The sequence below is a fragment of the Coffea arabica genome, chromosome 10e (assembly GCF_036785885.1).
Source record: "Coffea arabica cultivar ET-39 chromosome 10e, Coffea Arabica ET-39 HiFi, whole genome shotgun sequence".
Lineage (NCBI taxonomy): Eukaryota > Viridiplantae > Streptophyta > Magnoliopsida > Gentianales > Rubiaceae > Coffea > Coffea arabica.
In genome coordinates this window covers 46,860,127-46,880,522 of record NC_092328.1, presented here as the reverse complement: position 1 = coordinate 46,880,522, position 20,396 = coordinate 46,860,127, and the positions used below count along the sequence as shown (strand labels likewise).

Below are 20,396 nucleotides of genomic sequence, written 5' to 3'. Positions count from 1 at the left end.
AATTTGTCATGATAGTCACTTTCTAAGAAAAGAATGAAAGGAAAAAAAAAAAAAGAGCAAGAATTAAAAATTATCAAATTTGGTTGATGGATGACTTTTGACTAAGCACCCATATGCTTTCCCATTAACTTCTTTTAATTTCTTACAATTAAAAAAAGGAAAGCTTTGGAAACTAAACTACCTGAAATATTTTTTTTTGGGAGTAATTTCCATTATTTTTTCCTTTTTTTGGTTCCTATTTGTTTCATATCTTTTATTCCATCACATCACTTTTGAGCAAAATAAAGATAATAACCTCAAATGAAAAAAAAAACCCCTCAAATCTAAGTATTTCTTTTTTTTTTTTGGTGTCTATCCTCTTCTTGTACCATTGACTATTTTGTTTTGTTTACAATTACATGATATTCAATTCGGCCCCCAAATCCCTTTTTTTTTTTCTTTTTTGAAGGATTCGGCCCCCTAATCCTTACCAATTTGATCTGATTATGACTACTATAAATTGAATAATGAGCTACTTTGGCCAATCAAGGAGATTGGATGAAATCGTGGAATTGCCATTGCTGGATGGTGCTTTTTTCTTGTAGTGGAGAACCATAAACAATAATAAACAAATGGAGAGGAGGCTTTGGTAGATTCTCAATTGTGCCATCTGATCAGATGACAATTCAAACACGTCCACACTCAAAACTTTGTAAAGAATTCAGTTGAATTTCAGAAAAACTTCATTATAGATTAGCATCAGATTTTTTATGCAAATTTACATGATTATGTCCATTTTTCTGAGAAGCATACAACATTTGGGATTAAGAGGAAGAGAACAAACCCTTCCAAAGCTCCTTTTTCTTCATTCTGGACAGGAATTATGAAGTAGACAAATATTTGTACAAACTCTAACCTTGAATCTTGATTGCTTCTATTATTAGATAAAAGTCCAACCGGAGAAAACAGCCCATGACTTAGAAAGTAGCCAACCTTTAGCATCTGGAAAGTCGGCTGTCTGATGCAATAAGCATGTGGATGAACCAGTGAGAAAGCTAAGCAAAGCGTACTTTTCTTTGATGTCATGAGTGGAAGAGATGTTCATTTGGACCTCTTCAGCCGACCAAACGAAAAGGAGTTTGTGTTTTCCAGTGTGATTGCTTCCACATTGTTTGTAATCATGTTTGCCTCTCTTACCACTTCTTTCAAGGGGATAAAGGAAAAAAGAAGGGTAAAATACAGTTTCATATTCGTCATTAGCATGCTTTAATGTTTGACAAACTCTCTAAGAAAGAAGCTCAACTATTGCTTCAGGAACAAACTCTTCAAGTCCTAATGTCAGACCTGAATTTCAAACACTACAACATAAGACACTGGTGTTACTAGAATATAGTCAATATGCTAATACAAGAAAGGAGAGCAAGTAAATTAAGGCATAGGCCAGCCTATGCCAGTAAGGAAGTGGAACTTTGTTTATCTGATGTTTTGTAGCTCCACATCCTCCCATGCTAAACTGATGACACGACCGGGGCCTCAAAAGCAGGGGTCACGGAGGCACTTTAAAAGAGTGACGTAGCTTCATCTGCATGAATCTTTACTGTTGTGCATCATACAAAAATTGAAACAAATGATGGCCTCCCAGATAATAACTTCTTATCAGGGTACTCATCCTTCCCAGTAAAGTGAGACTAATAAACTTATCCGAAACCAGGTGCAATATTAAGGGTGCTTTAAGAAAGATCTCTGATACAATATTTGCAGAACCTGAACTTCTGGGGAATGCAATCCTGCATTACTTATCGTTAACACCATATTGCAAGTGAAGAGATTGTTCCAAATTGGGATGCAGTATCTGAAAACATATCAAGTACCAATTAAGATGATTGGCATTGTGCTGAATGTGTCATGCATGGGAAGAAAAGACAAAAGCAAAGGGAATTAGGTATAGCTGAGATGTTCCAAGACACTTGCGAATATACTATAAGACAGATATGAAGAGAAGAGATCAATAATGAAAAGAACACACTATGGAACAGAAACAGCAAGAGACTTGAAAGTTAAAAGAAGATACCCCTGTGGCAGGTCTTCCGAATAGGATTAGCAGAGCAGGTGAGGCCCAGACCAGATTACTAACAGGTCTACTTGGGGGAATGACATATGCTCGGGAGGCCATCCTGATAAGCTGCATTAGAAGACATGTACTCCTTCCAGAGTTGATCAACTTTGAGAAACCCAATGACTGAGACAACTTCATCAGGATAATCAACTTGACAGAAGTCAAATACAGTCATGGTAACAGGAATCAAGATCACATAATATCGATGAGAAAGTGAAGTAATGACCTCACGTTGATAACTAACAGACATGCATCAAGAATTGGCCAAACAAGAAGTCATTACAATTTTCAGCAGTATATGCAGCGATAAATGAAATCCCTCTATTTAAAAAAAAAAACTAGCAAGGAGTACATCATGGTTCAAAATCAAATTTTAGATACCTATGAGAGGTGAGTGGGGTTGAGCCAAGAAAATTATAAAGTACGTCACAAACAACACTGAAATTTGGTCAAAATAGGATGAGTCAATTGGAAACTAATGAATTTTCACTGTCAAAATGAAATATCTCAAGCAAAATGTATTTTAGCACCACAAATAGATCTGCGCACAACACTAAAAGAAGATAAATTTATACTGCTACGACCGACCTGGAAGAAGATACACTAGGAGTTTGCATTTGCATGTCCCCTGGAAGGTGGGAGCGTTGCTTGTAATCTCCTTATCAGCTTGTCCAGGTTTTGCAATTTATCCATCTGTCCAATCTGCAGTAAGTACCTCTCCAACATTCTATATGATAGCTCACTCATATGTCTACCTCTCTCCAACATTTGCTTTGAACAATCATAAGCTTCTTCAAACCTTCCTCTGGAACATAATCCAGTCACAAGAAGATCTAAAGCATGACTGTGAGGACAGTGTCCTTTCTCCAGTAAATAACTCCACAAATTCACACCCAAATCAAGTCTTTGGTTCTCACAGAAGTATTTCATTAACATAACAATTGTCCGTGTCTTTGGCACAAAATTTCTCTCAATCATCTTTTGATAAAGTTCCGAAAGAGCAGCAATACCATATGATCTCATTAATCCCAAAAACATTGTGTGATATGTAACATTGTCAAGCCCGATATTTTTGTCCTCCATTTCATTCATTAGAGCGGCAGCCGATTTTACATCTTTACACTGAAGGAGAGAGCTCAGGAGGGCATTATAAGCCCCAATATCAGCTTTCAAGTTTCTCTTGGAAATTTCATCAAAACATTCTTTTGCCTTTGTAACATTTCGAGCTATCCCAGCACCGTGAATCAAAGTAGTAATAGTCTCTACTGTGGGCATTATTTTACACTGTTCCATTTCTTCAAAGAGTCTCAAGGCATCGCCAAGATAACCTTTTTTACAGTAAGCATCAATTCTAATGCTATAAGTCACACTATTGGGCTTAAAACCTCTTTTAATCATCTCATGATAGAACAACTCAACCGAAGTAACACCGCCTGATTCCTTGAATCCCAAGAGCAAAATATTCAATGTTTTGGTGTTGGGAGAAAACCTAGTGTGGAGCTTGTTGAAAACTGATCGTGCTTCTTTCATCTGCCTTTGTGTGCTGAAAGCTCGAAGAAGTATGTTGAATTCTTCACTCCCAAATTGCTTCCCTGAAAATATACCCTTCTCCATCCTCTGAAATGCTTCAAGAGTTTCTTCATAGGACTGAAATTTCGCAATTCTTGATATCATGATGCTTATCGATTTGAGAGTAAGCAGGATAGGGTGTTTATCCCTGATTGTTCCCATGAGTTCCCAAGCTTTGTCAAAATAGCGCATTCTTGTAAGTATGTGGAGTGTCTTCTCAAAAGCATCTGAACTTGGAACATAATGAGGCTGACAGAGACAAAACCTGAAAAATTCATATGCCTTAATGCCATTTGAGTGCGCACCAAACAAGTGACCAAGGACATTTTCCACAAAGGTTGTAGACAGAACACCTGGAGGTATCTCACGGCGAAGTGTGGAATGCAGCCTCTTATCAGGAAAAGGATGGTCATTTATAACTGTAGCAATTCTTTCAATTGCAACATCCGTCTCTGACAAACAGTGAAACCAGCTAGTTTGTTTAAAGGCAATGTTTAAGTTCCGATGAATTTGAAACTTATTTGTTTGTATTAAGAAAAGCATGATCTCTTGCTTCACTATAATAGATTGGAATCATGAATTCGAGCTGTAGTATCAATAACTTGTATCATCATGGAAACCTGTTAAAAATACACAACATCTTTAATAGTCTTTCAGCAACCAAATTTGCGAATCAAAAAGAACAATTATTAATGAGCATGGCATGCTCTCAATGAACAGATTATCAAACAAACAACAACACGGTCTGTAAGAAGTTCAACATTACATTTTTAGCTTAAAGGGTGTTTCGAAAGTATCTTGGATACACAATTCATGAAGAAAGTAGATCCTATTTCCATCCTAGCCGTCAATTTTGGCTTCTTCTATTAGTAAACAACTATCCCATCAGCAGAAAGAAGCTCAGAAGCCATTCTATATAGGCAAGATCAAAATTTCGGACTACAATTACGAACGTAAACATGGAAATAAATAACAAATTCCACAATGCGAACAACAAAATTAAATTAAAAAACATTTTTAGGTAATAATATGTATGCCTGTTCAGTGAGAGTGTCTGTCTAAGCAGCTTCCAAAAATCAAGTATGAAAAATACCAAAGCTGAACCAAAAAAAAGGGTTCTAGCCAAAAAAAAAAAAAAAGATCAAACAAAAACAACTGCTGTGGAGCAATAGATGGAGTCTAAAGTCAAATGAAACAAGCAGAATAGTACCCAACAGATATGCATCGGTAAATCGCTATGTTGAAGCCCATCTATCGCAATGGAAGCAATGGCGATACAAGCCCGTTTATATGGAGGTTTTACCCATTTAAAGTGGAGAAAATCCGGCCGCAGACGGTAGAGAAAGGGGTGGAATTCAACCGGGCATGGAAGTGCAACGGAAAATCTAAAGCAGAGGGTTTGTGGATTTAAAATTGGGTTAAATGCACTAAACCCCTGAACGTTGCGCTTTGCCGGAACTAATTAAATAAGTACTTTGCGCCTTAGTTGATATTTCAAGACAAAATTATCTTTACTATTTTATTTTGTTTCTTTTTTATTTATTCATTCCCTTATTTCTTTCCCACTACTTTCTTTCATCTTTTTTTTTTATTTTTTACTATTTTTATTTTTTCACTTCTCTTGGGTAACTATTTTGTTTCACTTTCCTATTAGTATTACTAATATATATGCTTATTATAATATTATAATTATTTATTACTAGAACATCCCTTCTTGTGTTATTTATTGACACTATTAAAAAATTCAAGACGGCGTAAAAAATTGATATATGCCTATCATAATGAAAAGAGTATATATTACCAGCAAATTAACTATTTAAAAAGATATTAGCAAACTAGAACTTTAAATTACTTAATATGTAAAAGTATATCCCAAAAAATAAAGTAACTAATATTTTAATCGTTTTTATGTATAGTTGATTAACCACTATGTTATTATGAAGTGTATTCCAAAAAAAAAAAGTAACTAATTTTTAATTCTTTTTATATATATAGTTGATTGACCACTAATATATGTCATTACGATATGAATTTGTCAATGTTGTTACTAAAAATTAATTTATTCTAAACTCTAGACCTATTAATTTAAATAATATGTGAAATAGTTTATGCACTTAGATAACATATACTTTATTATAACATAGATTTTAATGATCATCATTACTTCCAATGACAAAAAGTAAAAAAGATAGAAATGAATAAAGAATCGGTTTAAGAAGATTAAAATTGATAAATAAATAAAAATAGCAAAGAGAAGAAAGTAGTTATTCATAGGAGAGAAGGGAGAAAAATATGAAAATATAAAGAAAAGGAACAAGTAGAAAAGTATAAAAAAAGAAATAAAATAATAATTAATATGGAAGGGGCTTTTTTATCCTAAAATATAAAGTAGTGGGAGCAAAGTTGCCTATTCATTCATTGAGTGATCTCTCCTTCTCTCTATTTATTGATACGGTCTATATTGTAAACACCATACAGATTACAAATTCTTGTGGTAATCACTAAATTCTATAGAAAAAAGACCTATAAGTTGACCATACTAATTTAAGACAGTATAGCAATTAAAAATTTGATGGTGTGAAGAGTAATGTAGAACCAAAATTGAAAAAGCAGGCACAGCAGCTTCACATTTGAAGTAGGTGAGCTATAGGATGTTGTTGTTATGTTAATTAGTACGGGTGTTAAGGAAAAAAAAAACGAAAAATCAGCCTAACAAATTTTGTTCGGATTTTTTTTTTGCCGACAGTGTGTTTGGATTGTAAGTTTTTTGAAATATTTTTACTGTAGCACTTTTTGTGATGTGATGTATGTGAGATAAAAAAGTAATTGAGAAGATAAAAAGGTGTATTGGAAATTGTAATGGTGATGTCAGCAAATATATTTGGCCAAATAATTGGCTGTCCAAACACATTACAGTATAACCTAATCTATCCTATTCTACAGGAAAGGAGAGCCTAAAGAAACTGTGTAAAGAACTAATATATATATAGACTTGACTAGATCAAAAGGGTACTCTAATACCACCTTTAAATTTTTTTTCACTGCAAGTAAGGTTTGAATCCCGACTTACAACTAAGTCCTCCTTTGGTGCCCACTGAGCCTTGGCTCAGTTGTTAAATTTAGTTCGGATTTTGGATTTCAGTAAATTGGAATTTCATAGATATCATAATCCTCAAGAACGAATACAATGTACAGCTGAATATATCAAATCAAAGAAGAAGTTCCCACGAGTTGAGACCATATTCTGTTACCATTATATCCTCAATGATCATTACACTAAAGTTGAAACAAATCTTTTTTTCCGTACTTCATCCACATATTATGAATACCGATTTACAGAGATTGCCAGTGTAACCACAGAAAATTCTGTGAGCTCTTATTTCTACATAGGCAAGCCCTATCAACAATTGTAAATTGACTGATTTTCCATTGGGGCTACCCGTCCAGTAAGGCGTCCCCGGGTGCTGTCTTATTCTCAGCTTTACAAGGGAGAAAGTTCCATGGAAACCTGAATCTGAGAAATCATGATGATCAAGAAGCTAGGTAGCACCAACATATTCCTCGGCAGAAGTAAGACTTGAGTTCGTCCAAGTTATTTGGACTATTTAATGCCTTTACGTGCAAGAAAACGCTCACGAGCTGCTTGTATCTTGCTATCATGGTCATCTGGAAGCTTAGGAAGACTACTATTTTCCTTCCTCAAGTCTGAGTTCTCCACATGAACGCTCTTTTCAGGCTCAGAGAATCCACCACTGTTTCGAAAAAGAATAAGTATTAACCAAGCGAAAAAAATGAAAGAAAAATGCAACTTATTAATGCAGAAATACCAATCCCTTGAAACAATAATCTTTCGTGTAACTACACCTGAGTTTTTCGACGTTTAGCTTCTCAAGCTTCCTTGTGATGGGCATGACCCACGGCATTTCAACTGCACAAACATTGCGCATAAAGGGACGTGTAGTGGCAATAAGTTCGTGATACACTACATAATTCGGGAGCATGCCCTCCTCATCTGTCCTCAATACAGAGGATGGGTGCACCTGGAAAAGGAAAATGTGAAAAGCAAATGTTTAAGATCCCAAAGCTCAAGGCTCTAGGCAACACCTAAAGGCAAATGTTGGACTAAAAAAAGTAATATACCAGCATGTATCTAAACCAAGCAAAATTAACACTAGTCTCTTTTGGCACTTTACCTTGGCCAAACAGAATTCATTTCATCACATAAGAACAATTTCACATTAGAAATGAAACATTTATGCAGTTTTGTGGCACAGTAAATGACAAATCAAGTTGCAAAATTCTTCTAACACCCTACCTGAACTAGTTGAGACTTAAAACCAATAGTTCGATAACCATTATGACGAATCATTCTCTCAGCAAGCTGATTGGCATAGCCCGCGCATAAAGCTTTTCTCAAATTCTTATAATCCTGTTGGCTTTCTCTCCTTCCTTTCCTTGTTCTTACGTCCAATGACTCTGTTATTTATGGACAACGCAAACTGAAAATGAGACATAATTCTTGACAAAAGTAATATATCGACTGATGTTAAAATAAACAACAAAGCACAAAAGCCACAATCTTAGATGACATGGTAGAAATCTATCATCAGTGTTAGTGGAGTTCGAACTAAAACAACATAGTAAAAGAAGAATTTTAGATAAGTCTAGTGAAGATAAAAGCTCAACAGCTATATGTAACACAAAGGCATAGTCTTGATCATGTCTGACCTTTCGCACTTTTCTGCATTATCTGAGATAACTGTTTCCTAACATCCTTGACAAACATCATTCCCCGCACCTGAAACCAGTAAATTCATTGCCAAATTATATATTTCATAGCTAATTCAAGTCTTCATAATACCGAACCATTGGGTCAGCCCAGTGACTAGGGGAGAGCTCGTAGAGTCTTCCCTGCTGCCAGCAGGTTCAGGGTTCGAATCTTATGCCTGGCAGTTAGGGTTTTGGGGGGGGGGGGGGGGGGGAGGAGTGGGAGGGGGCGTGGGAGGGATAAAAAAAGAAGTCTTTATAATACAGTTAGAGAAAAAAATTGTAAATGCATGTTAGTTGTATATCCTACATTGATATTCCAAGGATTTCCAGCCATATATACATAAGATGTTGGGCCACTCCACTCACAGCCAATTGGTTTTGAGATGGAAGTCCAAGTTATTTAACAATGCAATTAGAGGTTATTGATCAACTTCATATATTTCTCCACTACAGCAGGTAAAGCCTTAAATTCAGAATGAAAAACAATTCCATATGTTTACTTCATTTCTCCAAATTAAGTTACTTTGCCTAAAGCCTGAGACACCAATCTAAAATTCACGATAATATGTGTCTATGGATGCATGGCTCATTACATAACCAGAAGATAGACTGATAAACTGAGCAAGATTTTTGAAACATTAAGGCCAAAAATAAAAGACATAAAAGACACCTGCAAATTGTTATCTTTACACCAGTCCACATTGTAGTCAGTCCGATGCCACTGCTCATATATCTGAAGCAACTGGATGTGATCTCCCCATCCAGAACCATCAGGAAGGTTCGAAGGAATATGCTTTCTCTTCTTTTCAGAGATCTTGCTACAGAACAAACATCAGACCAATAACTAAGTCAAGTAACTTTGTGACGAAAAATCAGAGCAGCATATACTTGTAGTTTGCAGACAAGCAAATTATTAAGCAAAACGGTGAGATTGACTCAAAAATTTATAAGGTTCCTGACCTGTCACACCGTAACCAAAACAAAATGATGTCCACCTTAAAATGAAAAAAAGTTGGTTTTCTTTGCCTTTGGCTCTCGTTTTTCCTATTTTGCTTTTGATTTCTGTTGTATCAGTCAAAAACTGGAATTTCTTCTTTGACAACTTAAAATTTGCTTTAGCTACTTAGCATACACATTATATCTGCTCCTACTTGTATGAACAATTAAATGCCACAAGACTAGAACAATCACATTGTGCATGAAATTAAAAAGAAAAGAACATGTGTCTATCTTCAATCAGAAGCAAGAAGCTAGAAAGTATTAGTTTGACTTTGCTTTCCTGAAAGACAAGGCCTTAAATTTCCATTCAGAAAAATTGAACACCAAGTGTTTTTCTTTGTAATACCAGTATTTGCTTAGAACTTGATCAATGTTTCAACCACGCAACCATCTAGCTGATAACCACAAAATAATAAGCATATAAAAGCCACAGGGAAACAAGTCTACCTTCGACCAGAAATTAATGTTGTTTCAGCAGATAGCATGGCGGCTACAGTCAAAGCTTGGGATAAGCAGCCACACTCATTGGCTTCCAAAAGGGTCCTGGAAAGAGATGGTTCCAAAGGGAGCTCTGCATAGACCAATAATTTTCCAGTGAATTTATCATTCACAGAGAGAGAGAGAGAGAATCTTCGTCAGAATTGAATTCCAAATTTTCTTCTCTCTAAACAATACAATCTTCTAAAAATGAGATACAGTATAAGCCTACCTAGAATACGTCTACTCCAACTACTTTTGTCTTAGTGGTTGAGTGCATGGCTCTTCTTTAGCTCATTTGTGTGTGTTATTCTAAGTGGAGAATGGTTGAGGTAATATTGATTCATATAGCAGTGTAAAAATCACATGAGAGTTCTATACCAGCCATTGTTCGTCCAAGGCTTGTAATTGAACCATCTTCATCAATAGCATCAATCAGATATAGCTGTTTGAGAGCATCTTGCAAAGACTCAGCTGCAGTCAAAAGAAATTTTCAATCAAACAATGCATCACATATATCAATATCAACAGAAAAAGGTGCAGTGCTATGATATAAGAAATGAACCGCACAGGAAGGAGGATCAAGAAAATCAAAACTTAGGATATCTATGTCAGGAAGGTCCAATGACTTCAAATAAAGAACACTTCCAGCAAGAGAAGATCTCTGTATTTCAGGGATTGTAGCGTCCAAAAAATCATCATGATAAACAATTGAAGGGTACAAACGATAGCATTTCCCTGCACGTGTCCTTCCAGCTCGTCCTGCGCGCTGATTGGCTTGCACCCTGCATTACATCAATAGGTGGAAATTACTATGCATATATCTAAGACTGAGAATAAAATGCCCACACCGAGCATTGGAAGTTGAACACTAGAGTTCAGTTCAAAGGAAAGACCATATTTATAGTTCTTGTGTTTTGTTGAAAAAGTAAATATTGCCAACAAACAAGAATGTCTAAAGTAACAAAATTGCCATAACAATGATTCCTCCTACATGCAAACAGTTTTCCCTCTATGAAAGATTGAGTCTTTCAAGAATGTCATTAAACTCCAGTATTTGAGTTAGAATCAACATGGGACCAAACTCAAGCTTCAACATTAGCCTATGATTTCATAAGTAAACTGAATGAGATAAACATAGTAAAAGACAGAAAAAGTAAGTTTGCTTACTTGCTAATCTGAACAACATCAAGAGAGTACATTCCAGTTGATGGATTGTACTGCCGTTGCTTCACATAACCAGAATCAATTACATACCTATCATGTAAGCCACATATAAGTATGAAAGATAGCTACTAAAACTGGAAGAAAAGGGGGCCAAAAAAAAAACACTCTTTTCACATTCTCACATTATAGATACAGATTCCACAGTAAAGAGTAAAATGAAGAAACACAACAACAAAAGGAAAGAAGACAAACTAAGGGATAGAGACAAGACAATCCAAGTCATTCAGCACTCCAGCAATAGAACAATGTAGCTGTTGAGATCTAGAATATCTTTTTTCTATGTATATCCCATGATTTCTGCTATATCCCATGATTTCTGCTCTATTTTAGGATAGAATAATTTACTCCTAATGTATTTTAGGATAGAATAAATTAGCTCCTAATTTTTTGGAAATTACAGATTTCATGGAATTGACAAAAGTCAAATTCCATTTGTATAAATGTTGTACAGAGTCTGGAACAAAAGATATGACAGAACAATTCAGTTCTTCTTTTTGTTCATGGTATCAGAGCTTTTGCTCTTGGGACCTCTTCTTGTCAGCCTTCATTGCTGAGAACTTTCCTTTTTTTCAAGTCTTATTGCCAAGTGCAATTTCCAGCCTTCATTGCTGATTTTTTCCATTAGGCCTTCATTGCCAATTTTTCTTTGAAACCTCCACCATGTCTGAAACTGAAACATCAGAAATCCACTCCAATACCAAATCAGAGGAGACCTCAAATATTCCACAAACAGGGGATTTGCAGAGTATCCAGGCAGCCTACAGGCTCAACGGGAAAAACTATTTGAAGTGGTCACAATTTGTTCAAACATTTCTCAAAGGAAAGGGCAAAATCAGCCACTTGCTTGGAACTGGACCGAAAAAGGGAGATCCTAAATTCGCTGCTTGGGATGAAGAGGATTCTATGGTCATGTCATGGCTGTGGAATTCCATGTTACCTGAAATAAGCGATACTTGCATGTTCCTACCAACATCTCAAGATATATGGACTACTATTCGACAGACCTATTCAAAGGCAGGAGATGCTGCCCTAATCTATGAGATCAAAACAAAGATCTCAACCACTAAACAGGGCAACCTTTCTGTTACTCAATATGCCAACCTTCTGCAAAATCTATGGCAGGAACTGGACCAATATCGGCGTGTTCAGATGGTGTGTAGTGAAGATGCAGCCACCTTGAAAAGCTTTATCGAAAAGGATAGAGTTTATGACTTCCTTGCAGGTCTGAATGTGGAATTTGATCAGGTCAGAATCCAGATATTGGGGAAGGAAAGATTATCATCTCTGAATGAGACAATATCATTGATTCGAGCTGAAGAGAACAGGCGAGAAGTCATGTTAGAGCCTAAAACATTAGAAGGCTCTGCAATGATTTCTACAAAGTCAAATAAAGACACAATTTGGTGCACGTACTGCAAAAAATCAAGCCATACGCGAGATGATTGCTTCAAACTCCATGGGAAGGAACAAGTCCTTAGTCGTAAAGGAGGATTCAAAGGGCGAAAAGCCCACTTAACTGCTGGAGAAGACCAAACACAAGAAAAATCCAACCAGGCTGGTATGGGAGAATTCAAGAAAGAAGAAATCGAAAAGCTAAGAAACCTCCTAAATTCCCTTGAAAAGTCCTCTAGTACGTGTTCATTGGCTCAATCAGGTAAGTACCTTAACTCTTATGCTTTAAGTGCCTCAAGCATGTCTTCTCTAGGCTCTTGGGTCATCGACTCAGGAGCTACTGATCATATGACTCACAGCCCAATCAGATTTAGAACATACAACCCATGTCCTGGAAATAGAAAAATTACTGTTGCGGATGGATCTCCTATAACTGTTGCAGGCCAAGGGACAGTAAATCTATCAAATTCTTTGTCCCTAAATAATGTGTTGCATGTCCCAAAATTGTCCTCCAATCTCATATCCATCCATCAAATTACCAAAGATCTGAACTGTAGAGTAATTTTCTATACTACTCACTGTGTTTTTCAGGATTTGGTTACGGGGAGGACGATTGGACTTGCTAAGGTGAATGATGGGCTTTATTACCTTGAGGAGATGAGTGGCAACAAGAAGAACAAAAATCAGTTATCCCTCACCTGCTCCTCAAATAATAAATCTGAAATTTGGCTTCATCATTTCCGTCTTGGTCATCCATCTTTTATTCTACTTAAAAGCATGTTTCCTTCACTTTTCAAGAATGAAGATGTTAGTAGTTTTCATTGTGATACATGTGAAATTGCTAAACATCATAGACTATCATTTCCATTGAGTAATACAAGATCTACGAGACCTTTCTCTTTGATACATACTGATATTTGGGGGCCTTGTAGAATTTCTAGTATTTCTGGAGCAAAATGGTTTGTCACATTCATTGATGATTGTACTAGAACTACTTGGTTATTTCTTATGAAAGAAAAATCAGAAGTAAGCAGTATTTTTCCAATGTTTCATAAAATGATTTGTACACAATTTGGAAGTCTGATTAAAAGAGTAAGATCTGATAATGCAAGAGACTATGTTAATCAAATTCTCTCATCTTTTTTCCAAAAAGAGGGTATAATACATGAGTCATCTTGTGTAGATACACCCCAACAAAATGGGATTGCTGAACGAAAAAATAGACATTTACTCAATGTGACTCGAGCAATTTTGTTTCAACATAAAGTTCCAAAAACTTTTTGGGGGGAGGCTGTTTTAACTGCTGCACATTTGATAAATAGAGTACCTTCAAAAGTACTAAATAATCAAAGTCCCATTGCTGCTCTTTCTGTTTTTTACCCTGATTTTAATGTCTCTTGCACATTGTCACCAAAAGTGTTTGGTTGTATTGCTTTTGTACATGTTCATGCACACCAAAGAGGGAAACTTGATCCAAGAGCTTTAAAATGTATTTTTGTGGGATACTCAAACACAAAGAAAGGATATAAGTGTTATCATCCTCCTTCAAAAAATTTTTTTACCTCCATGGATGTCACATTTGTTGAAAATGAACCTTATTCTCAAAGTAACAATCCTCATCCCCAGGGGGAGAGTTCTTGGGAAGATAAGGAATTTCTCCTTGATCTTCAAAGTCCTACACTAAACTTAAAGTCTTTCAAGCCTGACCATACACCAAATTCTAAAGGAGAACATACTAGCAGTGAACCTGAACCTGAATTTGAAGTTGAACATGCCAGTAAAGAAATTGAACCTGATCTTGCAGCTGAGGGAAAATCTGGTTTAAATCCAACTACACCACTCAAGGTCTACTCAAGGAAGAAAGTTCATATTTCTGAACCTGTGCAAATCCAAGAATCTGAACCACAATCAGGTACTGAAAATTCTGTTCCTTTGTGTGTTCAATCTGACTCTGCTCCTTGTGAATTTATTGATTTAGACCTGCCTATTGCTGTTCGAAAAGGAACACGAGAATGCACTAAGCACCCAATCTCAAATTTCGTGTCTTTCCATAGACTCTCTCCACAACATAAAACTTTCCTTACCACCATCAACTCCATTTCAATCCCACAAACACTACAAGAGGCACTTAGAAATAAGAACTGGTTACATGCTATGAAAGAGGAAATGAATGCCCTAGAGAGAAATAAGACTTGGGAAATTGTAAACCTGCCCAAAGGAAAGAAAACAGTGGGGTGTAAATGGGTGTTTACTTTGAAATATAGAGCTGATGGTTCATTAGAAAGGCATAAAGCTCGGTTGGTTGCAAAAGGATATACACAGACATATGGGATAGATTACCAAGAGACCTTTGCACCCGTTGCAAAAATGAATATTGCGCGTGTTCTTTTGTCTTTAGCCGCTAACTTTGGTTGGTGTTTACAGCAATTTGATGTTAAGAATGCATTCTTACATGGGGATTTAGAAGAAGAGGTGTACATGGAACCCCCACCGGGTTTCAATGAAATGTTTTTTAAAAAGAAAGTGTGCAGGTTAAAGAAAGCATTATATGGATTAAAACAATCGCCAAGGGCTTGGTTCGGAAGATTTACTAAAGTGATGCTAGCAATGCAATACAAACAAAGTCAAGGAGATCATACTTTGTTCATAAAATATTCAAAAGGAGGTGTTACAGCTCTACTTGTATATGTAGATGACATCATCATTACCGGGGATGATCCAATTGAAAGAGAAACACTCAAAAAGTGCTTAGCAAAGGAGTTTGAAATTAAAGAACTAGGGAGGCTGAAGTATTTTTTAGGCATTGAGGTGGCATACTCAAGTAAAGGCATCTTTGTTTCCCAACAAAAGTATGTCTTAGACTTGCTTAAAGAAACAGGCAATCTTGGATGCAAGGCAGCAAGTACACCCATTGAGCCTAACTTGAGATTGAATGAAGAGAAGGATGATAGCACAGTAGATAAGGGAAGATATCAGCGGTTGGTTGGGAAACTGATATACTTGTCCCATACAAGGCCGGACATAGCATTTGCTGTAAGTGTAGTAAGCCAATTTATGCATGATCCAAGAGAGAAACACTTGCAGGCTGTCAATAGAATTCTATCCTACCTCAAAGGGACACCAGGTAGAGGAATTTTGTTCAAGAAAAATGAAGGATTGCTCATAGAGGCATATACTGATGCTGATTATGCAGGTTCTGTTGTAGATCGTAGATCAACTTCAGGATATTGTACATTTCTTGGTGGGAACCTAGTGACATGGCGGAGTAAGAAGCAATCGGTTGTTGCAAGATCAAGTGCGGAAGCAGAGTTTAGAGCTATGGCTCATGGAGTTTGTGAATTGCTATGGCTCAAAATAATACTTGATGATCTTAAAATCAAGTGGGAAGGACCTATGAAACTCTATTGCGACAACAAGTCTGCCATCAACATTGCACACAATCCAGTGCAACATGATCGCACAAAGCACATCGAAGTTGATAGACATTTTATTAAAGAAAAGCTGGACAGTGGCATGATTTGCACTCCATATGTAGCATCAAATAATCAATTGGCAGATGTCTTAACTAAGGGAATGCCAACTTCCAACTTTGAAGACATTACATGCAAGATGGGAATGGAAAATATCTATTCACCATCTTGAGGGGGAGTGTTGAGATCTAGAATATCTTTTTTCTATGTATATCCCATGATTTCTGCTATATCCCATGATTTCTGCTCTATTTTAGGATAGAATAATTTACTCCTAATGTATTTTAGGATAGAATAAATTAGCTCCTAATTTTTAGGAAATTACAGATTTCATGGAATTGACAAAAGTCAAATTCCATTTGTATAAATGTTGTACAGAGTCTGGAACAAAAGATATGACAGAACAATTCAGTTCTTCTTTTTGTTCAGTAGCTTTACCTCATTAACCAACTTCAAATTGATTGCAAGCAATCTCATCCCTTTTTTTGGGTGAAAGGGGAGGGGGTGTGGTTGGTTCAAGTTTTCAGACCAGCTGCTATAGAGGATACACGTTTTACTACACGAGATAAAAAGCCGGATAATCACTGGATGTTCAAAAATTATCATTTTGAGTATTTACATCACCATGCTGTTTCAACAATGTGAGCTTGCGCGCACTAGAGAGAGAGAGAGAGTTCAAGATCTTCACAAAGTTTCTTTCGGTCAATGCCACAAAACCAATTTTACCTACTGTAACCCAAAAATGCTCAACAAAAATTACTTCTATATTGCAAAACTTAAGATACCTCAGAGTACAAAAACTTATCTTATTCAGAAGAAATGGTTAACCTGTTAGGTTCACATTATATTAGGGTTGCTAAGGCAAATTTTAAGCACAAGAAAAGGCATTATATTAGGGTTGCTAAGGCAAATTTTAGGGTTGCTAAGGCAAATTTTAAGCACAAGAAAAGGAATTATATTAGGGCTGCCAAGGCAAATTTCAAGCACAAGAAAAGGCATCAAAATCCTCAAGGGTTAGCAAATTAAATAAAGCAGATGTATTAGAAGTGCTCGATTGCCACTTAAGTGATAGCTTGCTTACACAACACCATCAACCGTCAAAGAAGTTTCAGCAATATTTGTGGCTACTATTAATCGCCTACAGTTTGGAGGTGGACGACTAAATACGCGAACCTGTAGAAATAAAATAAAAGTAGAGTCTCAGATCTACAGAAAACATAAGAGATTGAAAACATTTAGCAAGCTTTCATTGTGTATTAAGTTCTTTAAACGAAAAGAAAAAAAAAGGTAAATTACAGGACAATTATAACATTTGAAAGCTTCAGAATCTGAAGTCGGAAGCAACCACCAAGTAGCAAAATGAGGATGAAAAAGGCAATACCAAGGAGATGAAAGACTTGCCTGCAATTCAGGAGGCAAAGATCCATGCAGCGGAAGAACTATGGCATCCATGCATGAGCCTTCCTCAAGGCTTTGAATTCTCTCCTCCAACTTCATTACCAGCTTCTCTATATCATCCTACAGGTGATATTTAAATTCCAATAAACTAAAACTAAACAAATGCATAATAAATTAAAGATATATAAACAATTAGTGACAATAAAATGTGTAATCCTGTGCAAACATAAAGTACATAAAGTTTTGAATATATTAGCATAATACAATTCCAGGAAAATGGAAATAACCTGTCCAGTCATAAATATAAGAACATCTCCTTCCGGTTCCTTAACATGTATATCTACCAAAACAAGCTGTCAGAAAGACCACAGGAAACAGCTAACTAGACCAAATAATTAAGTCACTGGTGCATGTGATGCAATGGTAATCACAAAAGTTTGAAAGTAATAAAGTAGCTTTTAGGGTAAAAACTGAAATGCAAAATTTCCTTCAGTCTTACCGACGGCTGCTTTTAGAGAAGCATCAATGTAATTTTTTGGCCGTTCAGAGCTATGCAGTATTTCCACAGGAAATAACTTCCCTGGGACATTGAGGATGGGGCAGTTAGAGAAGAATCTTGATACTTTTTCACCATCAAGAGTAGCTGAAGTGATTAGAACCTTTAAATTGGACGCTCGCAATTTAACCAAACGTTTCATCAATCCCACCAATATATCCCTGATAAAGATATTTCGGCAATTTAAGTTGATTTAAGTTGCTGACCAACAGACCAAAACAAGAATAATGGCTACAACAAACATGCAGGCATTACAGAAATCCAAATCTAGTCTATACATTGTAAGAAGGAAGCAAATCAAACATACGTATTCAGACTCCTCTCATGAGCTTCATCCAATATTATTACTGAGTATTGATTCAGCTCTGGATCGGAAAGACTTTCACGAAGAAGGACTCCATCGGTTAGGTATCTACATATAAAGCATTCCATTTTATAATTGCAAAATCAAGGAAAGAGAAATACATTTCTAACAGAATCAGATTTTTCACAAGTAAAAGCACTTACTTAATGCATGTTTTCTCTGAAGTTCTATCTTCAAAACGAATAGCATAGCCCACTTCCTCTCCAAGTTGAACACCAAGCTCCTGGGCCACTCGACTGCATGCAAAGACAAGCAGGAAAAAGGGGACGTGGGAAGTGGGGTTGGGAGGAGAAAGAAAGATGTCAAGACGTTTGTATGAATTAGAGTACATTATATCCAATTCCTCCAAGAACTTACAATGCACACAAATATATGTGAACTGAGCCACAGACTATAAAAAACAAATGTGGCATCTGATTCCAGTAATAACTTACTATCTTTGGAAAACTAGTAAATCTATCTATAATTTTATTGAATAAAAAAGCAGCATATTTCAGTAAAGAACCCAATTTCAGAAACCATGCCACTATATCAAGATTAAAATCACTAGAATCCGTTAACACCATAGGAATCCCTAAATAAGATTAGTTAACTAGAAGTCAACGACATCAGCATTACGACTTTGATAATATCATTAATTATTTTTAATTTATGCGAACCTAAAAAATCAAAATTTCAAAAGCAGCTTATATTATCTCATTTTTTCCCTATTCCAGCTCCTCAAATGAAAATTTAAACAAAAATAAAGCTCAAAAAAGGTAAAAGAACCAGAAGAAAGCTGGTAGTTCCTCAGATATCTCATTAAATTTTGGAGATTTGGAGAAAATTACCGAGCAACGGAGACAGCGGCAACGCGGCGGGGCTGAGTGACGGCGATGGCTCCGGATTTAGTGTAACCTCGTTTGTGAAGGATTTGAGAAAGTTGAGTACTTTTCCCTGAACCAGTCTCTCCTATAATCACAGCCACAGGGTTTTTGTCCACTGTTTCCACGATTTTATCTTCGAATTGGCGTATCGGAAGGTTTTCCATTGCTCCAATTTCAGTTTCCCAATCGATAATCTGTAGATGATTGATTGGGGCTTTGGTTTGAGGAGAAGAGGGTTTATTAAGGGTTTCAGAAAGAGGAGAAGAAATGGAAGAAGAAGAAGAGAAGGCGTTATTTTGGAAGTTTAAACGATTCAAAATGCAGCCGCTTTTATATGGTATAGTGGCCAAAGGCGCGTAATGCGTAATATGCACAAAAGCCACGCCTTCGATGTAAATTTCAAATTAAGGTTCAAGGACAGAGCACTAGGGGATTGTTACGGAATGCAGCATAGCAAGGTCCAGGTGTGATCTTCTTAGTAAAAATATTAGTGAGTGCTTCAATGTCAGTGCACATCAAGTGCAAGAGAAGAGCATATCCTAACCATGTTCGAGAATATTAGACGATTGATCATGTATAGATTGCAAGAAAAAATTGAATGGATACCAAAGATTAAGGGCAACATATGTCCGAGGATATATGATGAAGTAGAGGTCATAAAGTCCAAAATAGTTTTGACTTTGAAGCAAGCACATCCAGCTGATGAAGGAATATGGGAGCAAGCACATCCAAAATAGGAATATTGGATTGTAAATCTTAATTGTGGAACATGCACCTGCAAGGAATTGGACTTAAACATGCATACCTTGTGTTCATGTATGCACTGCATTGGTTAGGTTATGTGCACACATATTACAGTATAGATAGTCATAAAATAGGATATAGTTATGTTGTTATGCCAGCTCCAAAACAGAAGGATCGGGTGGATTCACAATCTGATCGAACAAACACTTCACAATTAAGAAGAAGGCCAGGAAGGCCTAAGAAGGTGAGAAGTAGAGGTCCGGATGAAGAGACGGGTAGTAATGCTACAAGATTGATGATAACTATTGTAAATGAGCTAAGCGGTATCACTATATTATTATATGAGTAACAAGAAGGGGGATTATATACCATTGTAGTAATTGTACACAAGTAGGATACACCATAAAGAAATGCATCATCTAAAAAGATTCAATGGACGACAAACATCTAAGAGTGAATCACAAGTAAA

The 20,396-nt window shown here is 36.3% G+C and overlaps 3 protein-coding genes across 5 annotated transcripts; 1 reads left to right on the top strand and 2 right to left on the bottom strand.

Moving 5' to 3' along the window:
- Positions 1–1,205: 1,205 nt before the first annotated feature.
- On the bottom strand, positions 1,206–5,144 carry LOC113712764 (uncharacterized). 3 transcript variants are annotated; one of them, XM_072067385.1, is made up of 4 exons: positions 4,875–5,144; positions 2,684–4,284; positions 2,051–2,218; positions 1,206–1,831 (listed from the first exon to the last, which is right to left on the bottom strand). In XM_072067385.1, exon 2 carries the CDS (start codon positions 4,205–4,207, stop codon positions 2,699–2,701), a length of 1,509 nt encoding a protein of 502 aa, XP_071923486.1. In that variant the 5' UTR covers positions 4,208–4,284; positions 4,875–5,144; the 3' UTR covers positions 1,206–1,831; positions 2,051–2,218; positions 2,684–2,698. The 3 variants fall into 3 exon arrangements, with proteins under 3 accessions (XP_071923486.1, XP_071923487.1, XP_071923485.1); XM_072067386.1 differs by having other exon boundaries at positions 2,051–2,161; XM_072067384.1 differs by having other exon boundaries at positions 2,051–4,284; positions 4,875–5,143.
- Positions 5,145–6,895: 1,751 nt separating this feature from the next.
- LOC113712353 (probable pre-mRNA-splicing factor ATP-dependent RNA helicase DEAH4) lies at positions 6,896–19,498 on the bottom strand. The gene is made up of 16 exons (XM_027235742.2): positions 19,148–19,498; positions 18,461–18,553; positions 18,261–18,365; positions 17,897–18,114; positions 17,685–17,737; positions 17,401–17,517; positions 17,081–17,172; positions 11,081–11,167; positions 10,481–10,695; positions 10,292–10,384; positions 9,881–10,004; positions 9,105–9,252; positions 8,393–8,462; positions 7,980–8,140; positions 7,529–7,704; positions 6,896–7,416 (listed from the first exon to the last, which is right to left on the bottom strand). Exons 1-16 carry the CDS (start codon positions 19,345–19,347, stop codon positions 7,266–7,268), a joined length of 2,103 nt encoding a protein of 700 aa, XP_027091543.1. The 5' UTR covers positions 19,348–19,498; the 3' UTR covers positions 6,896–7,265.
- On the top strand, positions 12,285–13,290 carry LOC140015047 (uncharacterized). The gene is made up of 2 exons (XM_072066878.1): positions 12,285–12,791; positions 13,121–13,290. The coding sequence occupies exons 1-2, from the start codon at positions 12,287–12,289 to the stop codon at positions 13,153–13,155; spliced, it is 540 nt and encodes a 179-aa protein (XP_071922979.1). The 5' UTR covers positions 12,285–12,286; the 3' UTR covers positions 13,156–13,290.
- Positions 19,499–20,396: the final 898 nt, after the last annotated feature.